Source organism: Mastigoproctus giganteus, chromosome 4 (assembly GCF_048544385.1).
Source record: "Mastigoproctus giganteus isolate SK-2022 chromosome 4, ASM4854438v1, whole genome shotgun sequence".
Lineage (NCBI taxonomy): Eukaryota > Metazoa > Arthropoda > Arachnida > Uropygi > Thelyphonidae > Mastigoproctus > Mastigoproctus giganteus.
Genome location: NC_143578.1, coordinates 50,343,340 through 50,365,959, shown reverse-complemented (window position 1 = coordinate 50,365,959; position 22,620 = coordinate 50,343,340). Strand labels below are relative to the sequence as shown.

General features: G+C 38.4%; 1 protein-coding gene across 1 annotated transcript in view; it reads left to right on the top strand.

The window, feature by feature from the left end:
• Ssl1 (general transcription factor IIH subunit 2 Ssl1) overlaps window positions 1-22,620 on the top strand; it is a 136,365-nt gene that overhangs the window by 64,088 nt on the left and 49,657 nt on the right. Inside the window, exons 2-4 of the mRNA XM_090372236.1 lie at window positions 7,695-7,796; window positions 12,562-12,673; window positions 17,627-17,713. Coding sequence (XP_090228362.1) covers window positions 7,738-7,796; window positions 12,562-12,673; window positions 17,627-17,713 — 258 coding nt within the window. The 5' untranslated portion in view covers window positions 7,695-7,737. The remainder of the gene's footprint in view (window positions 1-7,694; window positions 7,797-12,561; window positions 12,674-17,626; window positions 17,714-22,620) is intronic.

Here is a 22,620-nt window from a genome sequence, read left to right as displayed (position 1 = left end):
CCATTAAACACATAAATTCAGACATTTTACAGCGCAACAGCTTCAAGTTGCTAAGTTTATTCCAAATCGACAAAGGATGCTACCATTGGCTTTACAGAACATTTGAAGTCGATTGCTACCTAGGGAGGCCCTCATGGGTATCACAGTTGGTAGGATCGCTATCCTTCTCAAACCTTCCACGTCGCCTGTCTCAGGCGATGGTCTGCGCAGTAGCACAGTGGTATTGTCACCAATCACCCCAAATCAGGAAAAAAAAGGTCCTGGTTCGAATCTTTCGATAACGCGAGGAAATCTTGTGGGCTTTTTTCACTCCTTGGCTGAATTAGTCTGTCTCAGGCGTAGATAGCAATGTTTTTGGGGTTTTTCATCCAGAAAAACAGACAAATCGACCAAAGAACACACGAAATTAACAGACATAAGGCACACAGCACGGCAAGTGAATTTAAATATTCGGCTGGCCTAATATAATAGTTTGGTTTTGGTTGGACCACCAGGATATTAGAAGATTTCACAGTGGAACTCTACAAATTCCAAAATGAACCGGTATGAGTAAATATTGAGAACATTATCTGCGGTTCTGAATCTTTAAATAATATAGGCTGATTGTCGGATTTCGAGATTGAGAACCGCTTTCCGTGATGTCCAGGACTGCTTATGTCTGCCCGTCGGCTATTGTATATACACTACCATACCATTAGTCTGTGTGGGTAGCACAGTGGTATCGTCACTGTCCTCCCCACACCGGGTGGAAAAGGCCTGGGTTCGAATCCCGTCGGTTACGCGAGGAATTCAAATGGGCTTTTTTCACTCCGTGGCTGAGTTAGTCGGTCTCAGGCATAGAGAGCAAGGTTTTCCCCCCCAGAAACTTCGGTTTTTCATCCAGCAAAACAAAAAAATCGACCATGGAACACATGCAATTTACAGACATAAGACGCAGCACGGCAGATGAATTTAATTATTCAGGTAATCCAAAAATAATAGTTTGGATAGTTTTTTGCCCTACCATTAATGTATGACTGCCCTTTGTACAAGAGCCTTCACTGCATTCTGATTACCAGAATTAATTTCAATCCAAAATACTAGGAGCATTACTTGTTGGACAGCGACAGAGAGTACAAGGCCTTCTCGCAATACTGCCAGGAGCTCTTCAGAAGATCCCTACCACTGCAACGACCACATACACTTGACTGACTCGTCTTGTTCAAATTCAAGCAGGGCCGTCAACCTGACTACCATCAATATTTGGACGGGACCTCTCTTCCATGAATGACTTAACACTGTTTTGAACCTTCCTGATTTAGACTCTTCACTAACTCTGATCTTATGCAGATCTGCTGACATGGCCACTAAATGGACTGGAGCCCTGAAACCGCTCCCAAGTCAGACTGCAGTGAACATACATCTCTAACTTTGACTTACCAGACAATAACAGAATCCCAGGAGAAAACCCTACTAGTGACACGTTCCAGTGATAACCACACACTTAACGACCAGACCTGAAAGCTCTGAACTCGTAGTGACCAGTATACATCGGACGAGACACATGATGTACAGTCCCAAGTGTGACCACAAGAACTGACATATCAGACTCGCCAGACTCTGAAAAAGGAGACAAGATGGGACCTTCACCCAAGGGGTGACACTCCACCAGCACAGCTCAGCTGCTGCCATTAGGCTTTCCTTGCCACGTTCCCTTGCATGGTCCTTTGCTTTCACTCCCCGGGCGGGAGGGGAGGTGACCCCTGGTCTCCTCTCCCCCTTGCCGCCCCTCTTTTCCCTCTAGTGGGGCATGGGCCTGCTCCATTGTTTTGGGGGTCATCTTCTCTATGGACCTCTATCTCTGTCTTTCCCCCACCCAGTCTTCAGTTTCTCCCCTCTCTACTTACAACTATCATCTGAATCATCTCTAAATTGCTTGAGTCCTTCACCCAAAACTTAATAACGATATCAAATAGCATAACCAGCACTCCTTTTTAGCATTAGCATTAGCAAGGGAACATGATGCAAGAAAGCAAACTTATATAGCATCAGCCAAAAAAAAAAAAAAAAAAAAAAAACCCAGACCCTTCTCATTTCACCCATCCTCCAACTCCAAATGTTTGTCTAGTTCTGCCTTGAATCTGTTTAAGCTATCAACTTCTACAATGACAGATGAAAGTTTGTTCCAGCAATCAATCACACGCTGGCTAAAGGCAAACTTCCGCACATCTATCCTACAACTGTTTTTCGTAAATTTGTATTTATGCCCTCTCAGACGATTATTCTGAGCAAGAGAAAGAATCCCATCAGCATTGAGCATGCTCAAACCATTCAAGGCTTTATACACATTAAAGCAGAACACCTCGCAGGTTCCTAGTCTCCAGACACTGTAAGTTGGAAAACTTAAACCTTTCTTCGTAAGAGCAACCCTTTTTCCATTCACTAATCTTGTTGCCCTTCTCTGTACTCGTCCCAACAGCTCTCCATCCTTCTTAAGATGAGGCCTCCAGACCTGTATACAGTACTCAAGGTTTGGACTGACCATCGCCTTATACAAGGAGATAATCACCTCCTTGTCCCTGCAAGAAAAATTCCTGTATATCATTGACAATACACCATGAGCTACTCTTGCAGCCTGTCTGCACTGTTCAAAAAACTTCATATCTGCCTACACAATTATGCCCAGGTCCTTTTCCCTCTCTACCACTGTCAGTGTAGTACCACAGAGTTGATACGTTACTCTGGGGTTACTGCTTCCCATATGTAGTACTTTACATTTGTCAAAGTTAAACTTCAGCTGCCACCTCTCAGCCCATCTGCTCAACTTTTCTAGATTCTGTTGCAGCAGCGTACTGTCATTAGTGTCATTAAACCCTGCCGACCTTCGTATCGTCTGCAAACTTGGACATTAAGCCTGATATACTGTCATCAATATCATTGATGAATACAGAAAACAACAATGGACCCAATACTGAACCCTGGGGGACTCCACTAATAACATCAGTCCACGATGAGCAGTGTCCATTGATTACCACTCTCTGTCTTCTCCCCCTCAACCACCCTTTTATCCATAGCAGCAATTTCCCTCCAATGCCACACTGCTCCAATTTGTGCAGCAGTCTTCCATGTGCAACAGTATCAAAAGCCTTTCTAAGATCCAAATATATTATATTAAAATTATTCTTTGCGTCCAGTTCCTTTGTGACTACATCATAGTATCCAATCAAATTGGTCAGGCAAGACGTCCCCTTAACAAACCCATGCTTTGTCTGAGCTATAACTGAAGTCTTGTCTAGATGATCTTGCAATTCTTCTTTAACCAGTGCCTCCATTAATTTCCCTGGAACAGAAGTTAAACTACTGTAACAGATCTGTAATTACCTGTGTCTCTCCTTGATTCTCCTTTGTGGATTGGGGTCACATTTGCACATCTCCAGTCCATGGGTACCTCCCTGAATTCAAGGTAGCTCTAATAATTATGGATAAGCTTTGGCTGACCCCTATCTATAGCGGTTTTTTTTTTTTTTTTTAGGTCCTTTCCACTGAAATCTCAGGAAATTAGGTTGCAGAACCTACTAGAGTAAATAACTATAATAGTGGTGTACCTGGTCTACCTCCACGGGGCGGAGTGTAGTCAACGTTGGGTTCCATTAGGGGCCCAGCGGCTAAATGACCAGAGGAGCAATGGTAAACGACACTACACATATACAAAATCCATATACCTTTAAACCTCTGGCATTGACAGTATTCTGTTTCACATCCACAATATATACTATGCGGAGGTGCGGAAACTTCTGGTGCCGTTTGACACTAAACACACTCTACACTCTGCCCTACCATTAGGATGTGATGTTTGTGCTCATCTGTGGACAGTGTCTCTTCATCGATTTATTCTGTAGCCTCAGGGGCGTTCCTGGGGTATGTGGCGCCCGGGTGCGAATCGCAATTTGGCGCTCCCCTTTAAAATTTTCTTCATATGTGTATGTAAGTTTCAGGTTTTCAGACGCCCCTTGAACGTTGATGCCCGGGTGCAGCATTACTTTCATCCCCGAGACGGCCTCTCCCTGTGTAGCCTACTTGTCCAGGTTGTTGTGCTGTAGCTTAGGGGATAACCGTTGCACAGTATAGTTGATTTGTAATGTGAATGTGAAATTTGTATTGTTAATAATTGTATACTGTACTATACCATTTCTATATGTATGGCGGATTTGCCAGATTTTTTTGGCTAGGGGCCACTTTACTCAATACATTTTAAAAAAAAATGCCCTACCATTATTATCTGGGCACCCCTCCATGGATGGGGAAACAGGTCCTATGCATGTAACACATCACAGAACCTACTATAAATAAGCACACTGCGCTTCGAACAGACAATTGCAAAAGTGAGCATGCAAGATGACACATTAAACAGAACTACCTCAACAGTTCAACAGAATTGATCACCTCAACAAATGCTGACGCTGATTAACATGGTGTAAGGAGCGCGAATCCTGGACTGTAGAGCAGTGGAAAACAGTCCTATAGACAGACGAGTCAAGATTCGCACTGTAACAGTCTGATAGCCGTTCTGGGTGTGGTGAATGCCAAACGAAAAGTTCCTTTCTGATTGAATCCTCTCTACAATGAAATTTGGTGGAGGCAGTGTCATGGCATGGGTCTCCTTTCATGGTTTGGCTTGGGCCCATTAGTCATTATCGACAAAACCATGAATGCTGTGCAATACCAGGACCACCAGGACATTATGCACTTCCAACATTATGGCAATACTTTGAGGAAGGCTCATACCTGTATCAGCAAGACAACACGCGATGCCATACTACTCGGGTCGTAACAGAGTGGTTTGAGGACATGGGTGTGGAAAAGTTGGATTGGCTGCCCAGAGTGCTGAGCTGAACCTTATCGAGCATCTTTGAGATGTATTGGAACGTCGAGATCGCCTAATGGGTCAACTGTTGATGATCCTGCTCAGGTAGCTAACAAACTAAATGAATATTTTGCATCGACATTCACACATGAGGAGTTATTCAGCGAGGGGAATGCCAGAGGTGTATTCAACTCTGGCAGTAAGCTAGAGAATCTTGTAATAACTGAGAGTCAAGTGGAGGAGAAATTGTTGAAGATAAACACAAGAAAAGCACCTGGGGTGGATGGGATCTATCCAGTTATATTAAAGGAGGCAGCAAAGGTAGTAAGCAAACCCTTAGACATAATTATGAGAGCTTCCTTGGACTCAGGGGAACACATGGACTGGAGATGTGCAAATGTGACCCCAATTCACAAAGGAGGATCAAAGGCTGACACAAGTCATTATAGACCTGTGAGTTTAACTTCTGTTCAATGAAAATTAATCGAGGCACTGGTTAAAGAAACACTGCAGGATCATCTAGACAAGACTTCAGTTATAGCTCGGACACAGCATGGTTTTGTTAAGGGGAAGTCTTGCCTGACCAATTTGATTGGATACTATGATGCAGTCACAAAAGAACTGGATGCAGGGAATAACTTTGATATTATATACTTGGATCTTAGAAAGGCTTTTGATACTGTTGCACATGGAAGACTGCTGCACAAATTGGAGCAGTGTGGCATTGGAGGGAAATTGCTGCTATGGATAAAAGGGTGGTTGAGGGGGAGAAGACAGAGAGTGGTAATCAATGGACACTGCTCATCGTGGACTGATGTTATTAGTGGAGTCCCTCAGGGTTCAGTATTGGGTCCATTATTGTTTTCTGTATTTATAAATGATATTGATGATGGTATATCAAGCTTAATGTCCAAGTTTGCAGACGATACGAAGGTTGGCAGGGTTGTCAAGGATACTACTGACACTATGCTGCTGCAACAGAATCTGGAAAGGTTGAGCAGATGGGCTGAGAGGTGGCAAATGAAGTTTAACATTGACAAATGTAAAGTACTACATATGGGAAACAGCAACCCTAGAGCAACGTATCAACTCTGTGGTACCACACTGACAGTGGTAGAGAATGAAAGGGACCTGGGGGTGGTTGTGCAGGCAGATATGAAGTTCTCTGAGCAGTGCAGACGGGCTGCAAGAGTAGCTCATGGTGTATTGTCAATGATATATAGGAATTTTTCTAGCAGGGATAAGGAGGTGATTATTCCCTTGTATAAGGCAATGGTCAGACCACACCTAGAATACTGTATACAGGCCTGGAGGCCTCATTTCAAGAAGGATGTAGAGCTGCTGGAACGAGTACAGAGAAGGGCAACAAGATTAGTGAATGGAACAAAGGGTTGCTCTTACGAAGAAAGGCTTAAGTTTTGCAAATTACAGTGTCTGGAGACTAGGCACCAGCGAGGTGATCTGATAGAGGTGTATAAAGCCTTGAATGGTTTGAGCATGCTCAATGCTGATGGGATGCTTCTTCTTGCTCAGAATAATCACCAGAGAGGGCATAAATTCAAATTGAGGAGGAAAGACAGATGTAGGATAGACGTGCGGAAATTTGCCTTTAGCCAGCGGGTGGTTGGTTGGTGGAACAGACTTCCATCCCTTGTCGTGGAAGTTGATAGCCTAAATAAGTTTAAGGCTCAGCTGGACAGGTATTTCGAACGAACAGAGGGGTGAAGTGGAAGTGGTTATTTTTTATTTATTTATTTATTTTATTTATTTATTTTTTTGGCTGATGCTGCATAAGCTTGCTTTCTTGCATCAAATGCCTCTACTAATGCTAATTCTAATGCTAATGAACAAGGCCGAACTGGTGGCTGTGGTAAAGGCCGAGTGGAGGAACGTATCACCTGACATTTATAAAAAGCTAATTGATAGTATGCCGCGAAGATTGAAAGCCGTCATAAAAGCAAAGGTTTCAGCACAAAATATTAAATGGCGCAATAAAAGCTGTTTTTTGTCTAAAGGCATATGTCTGGATATTAATGGTAGGACAGTGTATGTTTATAAACAGCACTGCTATTCTTTATAATTGTCATTTTTACTAAACTGTAAAACTGTGCAAGCTAAAATCCATATTAAGCATGTTTCTCAGCTTGAGACAGACTAACACTGTCACGAAGGAAAAAATTTAAAAGAAAAAAAATCAAAAGTTGCTTCCTTTCTTTTAGGAAACCCTCGCAGGTAATTGGCAGATAGTGTCGTTTCTTTCGCACACGGTGTGATAAAGGACGGAACTTACTTTTATGGGCTCTTTTTTGTTTTTCATTGAGACCGATTTAGTCGTTCCGTTATGAGGGTTCCAGGCTTTTCCTCAGAAAAGTCGAATTTTTTATCTTGACAAAAAGGCAACTCGAGAGTAGAATGTACGCTAGGATGTACAGCATGACATATTAACGCTTCATAGCCTTAGTTTCCACGATGAAGTTCTAAAAGCCAGAACCACTCCAAATTCAGTCCTTGGAGAAAGTATCCTTCATTCGCGAGCAATGAGAATCGAATCCTAGTTTTCTATGCCTGGTGGCAAAAGTGACTCAGCGTGAAGTCTACCTGTGGAGGCTCAAATTATATGTTTATCTCTTAAAATGTTTTAGATTATGTTACATGTATTGCATAATAATCAAAATATATTTAATAATAAATGTTCACTTCTGGCATATATATATATATCCTTCTTAGATAGATGGCGCTGCATTACCGCTGCTGGTTATGCCGATTGTTGTTACACCTGTTTTCTGTGTACTGCTCTTTGTATGAAAATCTAACCGTTCTCGATTGTTATATTTATTAATTTGCTTTCTAGTTTATCACATTTAGCAATCACCATCACTGAAGTCATAAACATAATGGGAGATGATGACGATCATGGAGGTTATCGCTGGGAAACGGAATATGAAAGAACTTGGTACGTTTGTAATTTAAAAAAGAAACCATTTTTAGGGAAATCCATCCCGACAAAACTCAAATTAAGTGGAGAGTTTGAAACTATTTTTGAGCAGAGTTTCAGACTTTTCGGCCTCGCCAGCGGTACCTTGCAGACACCGCTGGCGAGGCCGAAATGTTAGAGCGCGAGACTGTTGGTTTGGTCGTTCTTGTTTGCCTTTCCCCCACACCATCCCGTGCTCTTAGCACGGGATGGTGTGGGGAAAGGAATTCACAGGATTTGTAGCTTTTCCTCTGAGCTGATCCCTAAGCAAAACTGTATTATTTAATCAAATTATATAACTGTATAGCTATATGCCATTTTACTAATAAATACTTATAAATAATAGATATGAAGTTTTCTGAGCAATGCAGACAGGCTGCCAGGGCAGGTCATGGAGTTTTGTCAATGATATATAGGAATTTTGCTAGTAGGGAAAAGGAGGTGATTGTCCCATTTTTACTAAAATGAGGCCTCCAGACCTGTACTGCGTACAGGTCTGGAGGCCTCATTTTAGGAAGGATGTAGATTTTCTTCAGCGTGTACAGAGAAGGGCAACAAGATTGGTGAGGGGAATGAAGGGATCTTCTTACCAAGAGAGGCTTAAGTTCTGCAAATTGCAGTGGCTGGAGACTAGGCACCTGCGCAGTGATCTGATTGAGGTGTATAAGGCCTTGAATGGGTTGAGCACGCTGAATTCTGATAGGATCCTTCCACTTGTTCAGATTACGAACCTAAGGGGGCATAAATTCAAATTAAGAAAAGACAGATGTAGAATAGATGTGCGGAAATTTGCCTTTAGCCAGCGGGTGGTTAATTGCTGGAACAAACTTCCATCTGTCGTTGTGGAAGTTGATAGGTTAAATAAATTTAAAGAGGAACTGAAGTAATTTACTTCTATCTAAATGAGAGCCCTAGGGCATGCTTTGGTTTATGATTGCAAAACACTTTGGTAGGTTATAGTTTATGGTTGCAAAACACTTTTGAATCAGTGTAGTGTTAGAAAATGCACCTTACATTGACCAACAAATTATATGATCCAAATCAGTGGAAAAATTACAGATTCTTGTACCCCTGAGGAATTCATAGCCCCATTCTATAATAACCATGCCAAACCAATTGTCTGAGGCCCTTGACCTTTCAGGCTCTCCCACAGTGGCAGACCTAGTAGTATGGTGTTGTGCTACTGGTCCACATGTATAGCTTAGTCACTGATAAGCAAACAAGAAAGAGAATAACATACATGCTTATAAATCATGATATCTTGTAATTCATACACTTGTTTACATATAATGTTTCATCTCAGTTATTGATGAGTATATTAAGATATTACATATGAAAAGGATATGTTAAAAAGACTTCTTGATAAAATATTTAAATTCTACACATATATATCCTTGTAAAATCAAAGTTTATTTACTATTTTATATTGTGCAAGGAGTTAGAATACATAATAATAAGTTTATAATAATCAGTTACATATAATCAGTTTTTATTTTATTAATATTATACACATGTATAAACCAGTGACTTGAGAGGAACAGTGTATTTATGAGAGTTTAGGAGTAAACACTAATAACATTTCTCATACAAACTAAGCAAAATTTTTTGTAGCTGTTTTTGCTGTCACAGAAATCACTTCAATATACTTTAATACACTAATATTAATTGATTTTACTCTCCTACAGTTGATTTTTAACTGTTTGGAAAATCTTTCTTCCATACTTGTTAATTTATTACTTTTTACTGAAAGTAAATCATAATAAATGAACTAGTACACAACAGTAAATAGTAATAAACAAACTAGTACACAACAGTAAATAGTAATAAACAAACTAGTATGAAATAGTAATAAACAAACTAATACAAAATAGTAATAAACAAACTAGTATGAAATAGTAATAAACAAATTAATACGAAATAGTAATAAACAAACTAGTATGAAATAGTAATAAACAAACTAATACGAAATAGTAATAAACAAACTAGTATGAAATAGTAATAAACAAACTAGTATGAAATAGTAATAAACAAACTAGTACGAAATAGTAATAAACAAACTAGTATGAAATAATAAATGAACTAGTATGAAATAGTAATAAACAAACTAGTAATAGAATAGTCTTGAATTTGAAATTCAGGACTGTTCTATTACAACTGAATGTACCTTTTAACCTAACTTAGCATTAGTAGAGGCATATGATGCAAGAAAGCAAGCTTATGCAGCATCAGCAAAAATAAATAAAAAACAAAAAACCCCACTCCCGTTTCACCCCTCCGTTCGTTCAAAATACCTGTCCAGCTGAGCCTTAAATTTATTTAGGCTATCAACTTCCACAACAAGGGATGGAAGTCTGTTCCACCAACCAACTACCCGCTGGCTAAAGGCAAATTTCTGCACATCTATCCTACATCTGTTTTTCCTCGATTTGAATTTATGCCCTCTCTGGTCATTATTCTGAGCAAGAGGAAGAATCCCATCGGCATTGATCATGCTCAAACCATTCAAAGCTTTATACACCTCTAACAGATCACCTCGCCGGTGGCTAGTCTCCAGACACTGTAATTTGCAAAACTTAAGCCTTTCTTCGTAAGAGCAACCCTTTATTCTATTCACTAATCTTGTTGCCCTTCTCTGTACTCGTTCCAGCAGCTCTACATCCTTCTTGAAATGAGGCCTCCAGACCTGTATACTCAAGGTGTGGCCTGACCACTGCCTTATACAAGGGAATAATCACCTCCTTATCCCTGCTAAAAAAATTCCTGTATATCATTGACAAGACACCATGAGCTACTCTTGCAGCCCGTCTGCACTGCTCAGAGAACTTCATATCTGCCTGCACAATTACCCCCAGGTCCTTTTCATTCTCTACCACTGTCAGTGTAGTACCACAGAGTTGATACGTTACTCAGGGGCTCACATCTGGTGAGTATGGGCTTGGCACACCCAGGGCCCTTAGCCGGATATCATCATTCTTCTCTTTCTTGGTGATTCTCTCTCTCTTTCTCAGGGGAACAGAATTTTTTTTTTGGCTGGTGCAGCATAAGCCTCAGGCTTCCTTGCACCATTTGGCTAATAATAATAATAATAATAAATAATAATACTCTGGGGTTACTGTTTCCCATATGTAGTACTTTACATTTGTCAATGTTAAACTTCATTTTCCACCTCTCAGCCCATCTGCTCAACCTTTCCAGATCCTGTTGCAGTAGGGTATCATCATCAGTGTCATTAACAAACCTGCCAACTTTTGTGTCGTCTGCAAATTTGAACATTAAGCCTGATATACTTTCATCAATATCATTAAAAAATACAAAAAACAACAATGGACCCAACACCGAACCCTGTGGAACTCCACTAATAACATTAGTCCACGAAGAGCAGTGTCCATTGATTACCACTCTCTGTCTTCTTCCACTCAACTATCCCTTTATCCATAGCAGCAATTTGCCTTTAATGCTGTATTGCTCCAATTTGTACAGTAGTCTTCCATGTGCAACAGTATCAAAAGCTTTCCTAAAATCCAAGTATGTGATATCGAATTTATATTTGCCTTCAGTTCCTTTTTAACAAGTCACAGTATCCAATCAAATTGGTAAGATGCGACTTCCCCCGTAAGAAACCCATGCTGTGTCTGAACTATAACTGCAGTCTTGTCTAGATGATCCTGCAGTGCTTCTTTAACCAGTGTCTCCATTAAAATAATCATCATCCTCCTACACTGTGTGGAAAAAAAAGTTTTATGAAAACTTTTATGGGCTATTTTCACGATGTGGCTGAGTTAGTCAATCTTGAAAGAGACTTTTAATTCCCAAAAACGTCTGGTTTTTCATCCAGAAAACAGCAAACCAACTGAAGAATAACTGCACCTCATAGCCTTAGTTGCTTGGTGCTTACTACATGTGCAGACCCCACTGCAATTTATTGTAGTGGACTCACATAGACTGATAGTTATCATTGTGTAGCTCTCAGTCAAAACTGTCAGTAGCATGCATTCATTGCCAATGAGAATGTAGTTCTTGTTGCTTGATTGATAGCATGCAGAGGGTCCTGCAAAGATAAATACAAATACTTTGTTCAAGTATAGTGATTGCATTTATATTTATTTTATGTTATTTGCTTATGTAGTTGTAAATCAGGAATTTTGCCAGTTGAGACAAAGGCATGATTATCTCGTTGCATACGGCAATGATTAATCTTCAGTACTGTTCTCGGGTCTGAAAGCTTCATTTGTGGAAGGATATGGACCTGTTGGACTGGGTACAGAGAAAAGCAATAAGATTGGTAATGGGAACAAAAGGGTGCTCTTACCATGAAATACTTGAAATACTAGACACCTGTAAGGAAACCTAATTGAAGTGTGTAAGACTTTAAATGGATTGAGTAAACTAAATGCTGATGACATCCTTACTCTTTCTTAAGCAACACACATAGGGTATATAATACTTAATAATTGAAAAAGAATGGTTGTAGGATAAATGTAAAAAAATTTGTTTTCAGTCAGAGAGCAATTGATTGTTGGAAGAAATTTCCATCTGGTTTCATGGACGTGGGTAATTTTAATAAATTTAAGGAGAATTAGAAAAATTATTAGAGGGTATAGACAGATGACGTAGGTAGTTTTTTTTTTTTGGTGTTGTTTTGGATGATGCTACATAAGCTTACTTCCTTGTCAGTTGCCATTACTAATACTAAACTGAATGCCATATCATGTGCTCCTTATACAGTATTTATATATATGTACAGGGAAGCTATCCATGAAGATGAAGGAGGACTTCTGCAGTCTACTGTCGAAGAAATTGTCCATCGAACAAAAAGAAGGCATTTGTTGGAAAAGAAGAATATTCGACTTGGGATGGTAAGTTATAATTAAGTGTATTGTGACTTTTTTTCTTTATTTTCCTGTAAAATTAATTTTTTGTTAGATTTTTTGATGGCTTATAAATTGGGCATAAAACTAATCTTTGCTTGGCCTTTAATTTTTTATTGCTTATACACGTGTAGATTGAATTAGAATCCCTTACTGTATAATAGAGATCAGCTTATGTAAAAAGATTAATTTTTGCATAAAAGCTGAAGGAAGTTTTCTGTTTCGTTGTACTCTTATTTTACATCATTCATTATAGCATTTTATGTCATTCATATTATGAGCGGGATCATCAACAGTTAAACCATTGATATCACATTGGTCCACATGATATCCGTGGTGTAACTCTTGATGATCCTGCTCATGTTGCTCACAAACTGAATAGGTATTTTGCATGTACATTCACAGAAGATAGATTCTTTAGGGAAGGGGATGCTAGAAATTTATCAAATTCTAACACAGAGCTAAATGATTTTGTGATAACTGTAGGAAAGTGGAAGAGAAATTGTTGAAGCTGCACACTGGGGTGGATGGGATCTACCAAATTATATTAAGGAATGCAGCAAAGGAGATAAGCAAACCTTAAACCATAATTATAAGAGCATCTTTGGATTTGGGGGAGGCCTGTGGACAAGAGATTTGCATATGTATCTTCAGTGCACAAAGGGGGATTGAAGGGTGATGTGTAATTACAGACCTGTCAGCTTAACTTCTGTTCCAGGGAAAATAATGAAGTCACTAGTTAAAGAAGTGATGCAGGATCATCTAGATAGGAGTGCAGTTAAACTGCAGTCATTAAATGGATTTAATAAGGGACAGTCTTGTCTGACCAATTTGATTGGAATACGATAATGCAGATTACTATGAACAAAGGAACTGGATGCAAACGAGGTATGTTTGATATCATATACTTCGGTTTGAGGAAAGCTTTTGATGCTGTTGTACATGAAAGGATTGTTGTATAAATTGGAGTAGTGAGGCATTAAGGCAACTTCTGCTATTGGTAAAGGGATGGTTGAATGGAAGAAGATAGAGTGTGGTTATCAACAGACACTGCTCTTTATGGACTAACATTGTTCAACATTATTAGTGCTTAATGTCTAAGTTTGCAGATGATACAGAGGTTGGCAAAGTGGTTAATGACAGTAATCAAGGCATGCCACTACAACAAGATCTAGATAAATTAAGAAGATGGGTGAGAAATGACAATGACGTTTAACAGTGACCAATTGTGTAGTTCTACACCGAGGGTACTTGAAAATAAAAAAATACCTTAGGGGCAATATTGCCATCAGATATGATGTTCTCTGAGTATTGCAGACAGGCTGATTGGGCAGCTCATGGGATTTTCTTAATTATTCACAGGAATTTTTCTAGCAAGGGTATGGAAGTGATTATCCCATTGTATAAGACAACGGTTAGGCTGCATCTTCAGTATTATATGCAGGTCTGGGGGCCTCATTTTAGGGATGATGTAGATCTGCTGGAATGCATGCAGAGGACAGCAAGGTTGGTGAAGAGAATGAAAGGGTAGTCTTACTAAGACAGGCATCAGTTCTGCAAATTGCAGTGACTTGAGACGTCTGTGAGGAGATCTGATTGAGGTTTTTAAGGCTTTGAATGGATTAACCATAAGTAACATGGTGGGACTGTTAGTAATCCTGGGTATAACCTCCATGCACAAGTACATGGTGGGTGACCACCCAGGTGTGAACCAACGTAAGCAGGGGTCGAGGTGTGGCACCCACACTACATGGAGGAACGCCGCCCCTCTGTTACCAGGCAGTACTAGGTGGTAGATGACTCATCAACCAGTGCAATACCACCACTTTGCTTATTGGAGGCTTGAAGTGGTGGAACCCATGTTTAGCCTCTAGAGCTAAGTTCCAGTCAACCCTTCCCTATCTCTTCCATCATGCAGTATGATTGATGACTTTTGAGGTTACGATGAACATCGTGGCGAGATCCAATATTCCTTACATTTCGAGGATACAGCTCTAAAACAGTGTTCGCAGGCTGGCCGCTAGTTAGTACACCGGACCGAACCTATTGGTAACTCTCTGGGAGGCTTCCGGATCAGCTAGTGTATAATCTTGCTACCTCTACTCTGCCAGGTAGTGACTGGAGGGAGTCCGAGTAGTGTGTATGTGGGGAGCATTGTCGAGGCCACGTTATGTCAAGGATCTGGGTATATTCTTACCATGTGTACGCCATATCCAAAAATTTCATTACTTCATACAGCATATCCCACCCACTTTTTCTTACTATTGAATACACCATTAATTGTCAAACTAATAGAGCAAGTTTATCTCCGAAAAGATCTAAACCTCCTAAGCACTTCCTAATTCATTTCACAAATATACGTGGTCTCAATTCTAATCTCAACGATGTCCGTTTCCATTTGCAGTGTGCCAAACCCCATGTGCTTTTTCTGACAGAATCTCAGTTATCGGTTAATTCAACTACTGCTCATCTCAGATGCCCAAATTATTCGCTGTATGATTCCTTTCGCCTCAAAGGTGATACTTGTGCATATGTCCGTTTTGATATTCCCTGTCAGAGACTTGGCAATTTGGAATCTTCTCTCTTTGATCTTCTCTGGCTTAAAATCTCTCAGCCTCATTGTGTCAAATTCATATGTTGTCTCTACCATTCTCCCAACTCCACTAATCACTTGGACCTCTTTGACTTCCTCTCTTTGCAACTTGACTTTCTCCAGTCCAACTTTCCTAACAGTGAGGTAATTTTCCTTGGTGATTGTTAACATTAAGGAGTTATGAACATTAAGTTCACAACTTCAGCTGGCTTCCATTTTCTAGTCACACCGATCCAGCTGGTCGAGATGCTGAGGCTTTTGCAATTACTAATGACCTTGGGCAGATTGTTCATTTACCTACAAGAATACCAGACTATACTAATCATACAGCCAATATGCTTGATCTTTTTCTCACAAACAACCCTTCTAAGTACACGGTCGAAGTGAGAGGTCCTTTAGACACTTCAGATCACAACTTGGCGATTGTCTCTTCTCCAATGGAACCTTTATCTCATGGCTATTCCCCACCTCGTGTTGTTTGGCATTACAAGAATGCAAAATGGGATGACCTGCGAGATATCTTTTTCCTTTGTCGGATAAATGTTTCAAAACTTCTGATGTCAACTTATGCTCAGATTGTGTCAGCAAAATTATTCTTGTAGGAATGGAATCCTTTATTCCACACTCCACTTTAAAATCCCCTCATTTATCTAAACCTTGGTTTTCCAATAAATGTGCTAAGGCTGTTCAAGAGAAGAATGTTGCATATCATAATTGGCTTGTTTCTAATTCTTCAGTTTCATTTGCTGCCTACACCAAAGCTCGCAACAATTGTAAAGCAGTTATTAATCAGTCCAAACTTGAGTTTGAACAGGCTAAGAGTAAAAAACTTGCTTCTTGCCCTAATGGTAGCCGAGCATTCTGGTCTCTTGCCAAAGCTATGGGCCCCAACTTTTACCCATCTCTGCTCCCACATCTGTCAAAACCTGATGGTTCTGTTGTCACTTCAGCCAGGGATAAAGTTGACCTGCTAGCTTCCCATTTTTCTTCCAACTCATGTATTAATGATCTTGGTAAAACACCTCCCACCATTATCAACACGCTCCATTCAATCGGAATCAACATCCATTTACTTTCCAACTTCAAACTCACGGAACCAACTTTTCATCTTCCTCATTTATTCATTCAACTGCCGTTTTCTGGAACAACCTTCCTTTATACATATTTCCTGAAAATTACAGTCTACAGAAGTTCAAGTCCAATGTCAACAAATATCTTCTTTCGTCTTCTCAACCTCCAACCCAAACACGGTACTAAGTACTATAGGTTCTAATACCTCTCGTGTTAAAAAAACATACTTTTATTTTGGAGAAAAGTTCTTATTTAATTTTATATTTATCCATAAGGCATAAAAGTAAATTTTTATGCAATTAATAGTTTTATACATGTATTCTTCTTACTTATTTATGTTCTTTCAGTTAATTCTAAAATATTAGCTATCAGTATAAGGACAAACAGCCTAAAAAATGAGGTGATGCAATTTTTTTGAGTACCACTTAAGAGGTGGTTAATGTTGACAAGCGGGAGCCCCTTCCGATTGATCATTGCGAGTAGCAGTAATTGACATGCCCAGCCTGCTATGGTTAGTCTTAGTTGGGGTGTTTATCCCCCCCAGCTGTTATTTTAAAATCGGGAACTCGTTTTCCAGTTTTATACAGTGGCAAGGGGAGTAGATAAACGCTCTAAGACTGACCATAGCACATTAGGCATGTCAATCACTGCTACTCACAACAATCAATGAGAAGGGATATCCACTTGTAAAGATTAATCTAAAAGGTTAATTCTGATTTCTTTAAGTTGGCAGGTATATCTGTAGATTAGGTTATAAAATAATTCATAGCAAGATGTTAAATGATTCTTTGATTCAGTGCATATATTTATATATTTTGGCTAAAGAAACAAACATAGTTTGTTTCTGGTGTATCTTTAATACAGATGTTTTAATCCTTTATATGTTCCCTTTTATGAATTTCAGTGGCATTGATTTTATAGATCTTTCTGTGTCACTAATGTAACAAACACCTTTACTATACTGTGTCCTGTCTATGCTTGCACTTTTTTCTTTTCTTTTTAGCAGCTGATGTCCTTCTTGGATTGGATTGGTAGTTTATTGGTTTCTCTTAATAGTATTTACATTTGTTTTATCTCTGAAAAAAATAAGAATATTGATCTGAATAGTCATATTTCTTCTAGTATCACTGTAATTCCCCCCCCCTTTTTTTGGTTCTGTAGTCTATTGGTCCCTGGCCAGAGGTGTTTGAACGGTACAGTGAACTATGCAATTTATTTATTTATAGTGTTTGTTGTCTTTTTAATTAAAAAATTTGAACTATTTTGACATATTTCAGATGCGACATCTTTATGTGATTATAGACATGTCTGAAGCAATGCTAGAGCAAGATCTCAAACCTACAAGACAAATCTGCACTTTCAAGGTTTGTGTTTTGTTTATGGTAATAGACAGAAAATTATTTTAATAGTTTATATACAAGGGGAAGTTGAAAAGTTTCTAAACTCTCATAAGACAGCTGGAAAGTTGAGAAAGCCCAATTTTTTTTTTTCATAGCCAACACACTTTCTGGCATGATCCAATAGCTTTTGTAACCTGCTCAATAAAATTCAGAAGATTTAATATTTTGAATCGTACCAGTTGTTGACTGCATCCATCACAGCATTGTCATTGTCGAATGGGAAATAGAAAATAGTTTGACAGAGCCAAATCCAGTGAGTAGAGCAGATGCTGCAATAGCTTGAACCCATGGTCATCTTGCATCAAGAAAATGTACCAGTGCATTGTCTTGATGCTCCTTTTGCCAATTTCCCATGCCTCTTGAGCTTTAATTCCTTGTGGAAAATCTCAGTAGGTTAGAAGAATACTCGTCATTGAAAGTGCCACCTTGTTCCAGGAAATCAGCCATTATTATTCCTTCTGCATCCCAAAAGATGGATGCCATGACTTCCCAGCCAACTTCTGTGCTTGAAACTTTTTAGCAGTGGGCAGGGAGAAGAGGGACACTTCCATTGTTTCAATTGTTCTTTTGTTTCAGGGCGAAGTCATGTACCCATGTTTTATCTAGGGCAACATACAACCCCCATAACTGACCTTCATTAGCTTCAAGATGCTGCACAGTCTCATGACAACACCTCGCTATTTCTCAAATCTGATCTGCATTCAGTGCTTTAGGGACCCACCTTGATCAAGCCATCTTCATTCCTAAAACATTCACCGTAATATCATGAACTTGCTTATGGGAGATGTTGAATGTTGTCTCAATATGCTTCAATGTTATTCTTTGGTCTTGAATGATTAGGTCATAAATGGCATCCACATTTGCAGGTGCCAGCACAGTAACAGGCCTCCCACTAGAAGATGCATCTTCAACATTGTCTCATCCATAAATTCTGCAACCCAGTTTTTGACTGTGGCATATGAAGAACAAGATTCCCCTAATGTTTGCTGCATGTGTTCATTAATTTCTTTTTGTCACATTCTCTTTAAATGAAGGTACTCAATGACAGGATAGTGCTTGATTATTTTAATAGTCACCATCTTCATTTTCATTCCACACTTCAACACCTTCTGTTAAGGAGAATAATATAGTTATAAACCTGAAATTTTCTGTGAACATACAAGAGGATTCACAGTGCAAATTGGCAATATTGTCTTTCACGAAAACCTTTTGCAATTTGTATTGGGTTAAACACTTTTCAGCCCTCCATCATATATGTTAAATTTATATATATATGTATATATATTATCTTAACATATAATACATATAATATTGTGCATTTCTGATACACATGGGAATTGTTGTTCCTCTTGATATAAGCTATGTGGATGCATTGTTATTTGGTTGCAGTAGTCTGCAGTGATTACTGAATAGGAGGCATAGTTTTCTGCATAACATCTACTTGGAAGAGTGGCACTTCATACATTTTTGAAGTGCTGCATTAAAATGACAAAGCCTTCTGGAATCTAATGTAGGGCACTTTATTATAATGTAGCTGTGGTATTAAAGAGTGTGTTAGTTATAAAAAAGTTTTCTTATTTTTTATTTTTATATGACTATCATTTGTAAATTCTGGCTAAAGTGTATATATAATGTTTGGTTTTGTAACACCATAAATTCATATCTAGTGCCATTTTAAATATAGTAAATGAAAACTAAAGTAAAAGTTAAAATATGAGTAATATTTATATACTGAGTGGTTATAAAATAAGTTTCTCTATTCGGGAGACTCTAGTGTCAAAACAATTAAGAGATAGCATTGTGAAAATCGGTGGGTATGTCATTTAAGGTATGGGGAAGTGATTTGTAGAAGAAAAAAAATGATTTCAAATTTCTACCACCCAGGGGAGAACATGAGATGGAATACTTAACTTAGAATTAGATTTTTATATCAAAACTTAGAAATCTACAGATATTGTTCTATGTGCTTTCCTTCACTTGAGATGACATTCTAAAAACAGAGGACTGCGTGCAACACAGTTTCGCATAGCATCTCAATGGGGATGTTGGCTACATGCTGTTTAATGCTTGCTTTCAAATCGACAAGAGTCTGTATGCTGCCACGGTAAACTCTGTCTTTCAGGTATCCTCATAGCCAGAAATCACAGAGGATTGAGATCTGCTGATTGGGCTGGCCAGAACTGCGGAAAGACTCTAGAAATGATGCAATCATTTCCAAATGTTGAATGGAGCAGTTCCTTCACTTGTTGACCAACGTGGGGAGGGGCACCATCTTGAATGAACACTACGGTCTCCAAGCATTGCCTTTCTTGCAGAGCGGGAATAATGTGATCTCTTAGAAGAGCACAGTACCGTACACCTTACAGGGCCATGAAGTATAGACTCTTCAAAGAAAAACGGTCCGATTATAAACTCTGCTGTGAATCCACACCATACTGTAACGCAGTGGTTTTCAACCTTTTTTTAATAATGGCACCCCTAAGTCATTTATTTTATTTTGCGGCACTCCTACTCAATTTTCTGCCTGTTAGATCCGATTCCTCTATATATATATAAAACATAGTTCTTATATGTATATATATATATATATATAACCATATAAATAAGAATAAGAGTTAAAATAAAATAACGTCAGCAGTATAGTAAGACAAGAGCGAAAATAATCAAAATGAAACCTAAATCAAACCGGGGGCGGGGGGGAAGAGAAGGGTAACAAGAGTAAAATATTGCAGTAGAAACTCTAAAATAATTTAGAAAATCTAAATGAAAGAATAATAATTCATTGAATTTTGAAAGCCAATTAAATAGAAATTTAGTGGTACCCCCTCTGATGGGTACCAGGTCCAAATTTATGTGAAATGTCACCAACAGAGGTGTTAACCACTACAATAAAATAAAACAAAAATAAACTAAAAATAGACTGACCATTATGCCCTATCTCGACAGAGGACCACAAAGCCAATAATGGTCAGGGAATCGCTGCATTTCGATCGCTGGACAAATCGCCGCAAAGGAGAATCGATCGAAAGATTAGCCCGCCATCCGATCCTCAGATCAAACCACCAATGCAGAAGATTTGAACAGCGGTGGTCCTGATGCAGCGAAAATTAAAAAATAGAACAGCTACGAGCACTCCAGTGCAAAGCCACACTACTGACAAAGTGCTGCCATCCATAGTTCATTATTCGTCTATATAATCTGGTTAAGGTTACTTTGTTAGTAGTGTGGCTTTGCACTGGAGTGCTCATAGCTGTTCTATTTTTTAATTTTCGCTGCATCAGGACCACCGCTGTTCAAATCTTCTGCATTGGTGGTTTGATCTAAGGATCGGATGGCGGGCTAATCTTTCGATCGATTCTCCTTTGCGGCGATTTGTTCAGCGATCGAAATGCAGTGATTCCCTGACCATTATTGGCTTTGTGGTCCTCTGTCGAGATGGGGCATAATGGTCAGTCTATTTTTAGTTTATTTTTGTTTTATTTTATTGTAGTGGTTAACACCTCTGTTGGTGACATTTCACATAAATTTGGACCTGGTACCCATCAGAGGGGGTACCACTAAATTTCTATTTAATTGGCTTTCAAAATTCAATGAATTATTATTCTTTCATTTAGATTTTCTAAATTATTTTAGAGTTTCTACTGCAATATTTTACTCTTGTTACCCTTCTCTTCCCCCCCGCCTCCGGTTTGATTTAGGTTTCATTTTGATTATTTTCGCTCTTGTCTTACTATACTGCTGACGTTATTTTATTTTAACTCTTATTCTTATTTATATGGTTATATTTCAAGCATCATGCAGAGGAATATGCTTTTTGCTGCCTCTGATGTATGCTGCACTATTTTATTTTATTTTATTATGAAATATTCCGTTTCCAACTATTTTAAACGCTATTCAAATATATGTATAATTATATATATATATATATATATAAGAACTATGTTTTTTATTTTTAACAATATAACCTAAGATATGTCTGTAACCATAACCTACAAGGTCCCTAATAGTCACTATAATTAGTGGTCATACTAAATCAAATATTAACAAAATAACAAATCAAAAGTATTATAATGTTATTACTGCATAAGGCTTACATTGAAAGGCATGTCAACTGGGGCTAGCGCCTCTGAATATATGCCATCAATAACAACATGAGCCATCTGTTTCTGCGAGTTATATGCCAGTCTCGCCTTATTAATATATACTAAATATAATATACATAATAGCTTTAAGATCAAATTTAAATTAAGTTAAGAATAGCATAATATGCTAAACGTGCAAAATATGACACTCGCAATAAAAAATACGAACGGCTGACTGACAAAATATATAAGTGCTAGCCCTACAGATAGCTTTACTCTTACATTATTAGAATATTTACACGAGTGTTTCTGTTTCTGTAGCTTAATGGGCAGGAAAAAGCAAAGCAAGGGCATAGGCCCAAGAAAAAAAAAATATAAAATATATAGATAATATATATATATATATAAAATATTAAAAAATATTTATGCTATATGATAGTTATTAGAATAATATAATTATAAAAATTACATTTCATAATACAAATTATGTATACAGTATATAATAATTTTATTCTTTATATAGAGGTATTAAGTAAACATCAATTATAGATCACCACAAAATTAAAAAGATACTGTACACCTTTTTATAATGAAATAAACATATAAATTTTAAGAATAATAATAATGAGTTTAAGTAACTTAAACCCAAATTACATGGCACCCCTGGAATGTTGTTGCAGCACCCTAAGGTGGTGCGGCACCCCGTTTGAAAAACACTGCTGTAACGTATGGACTTTGTAGTGTTCTTTCATGCACAGCCTTTGATCCTTGAGGTTGTTGCAGACATTC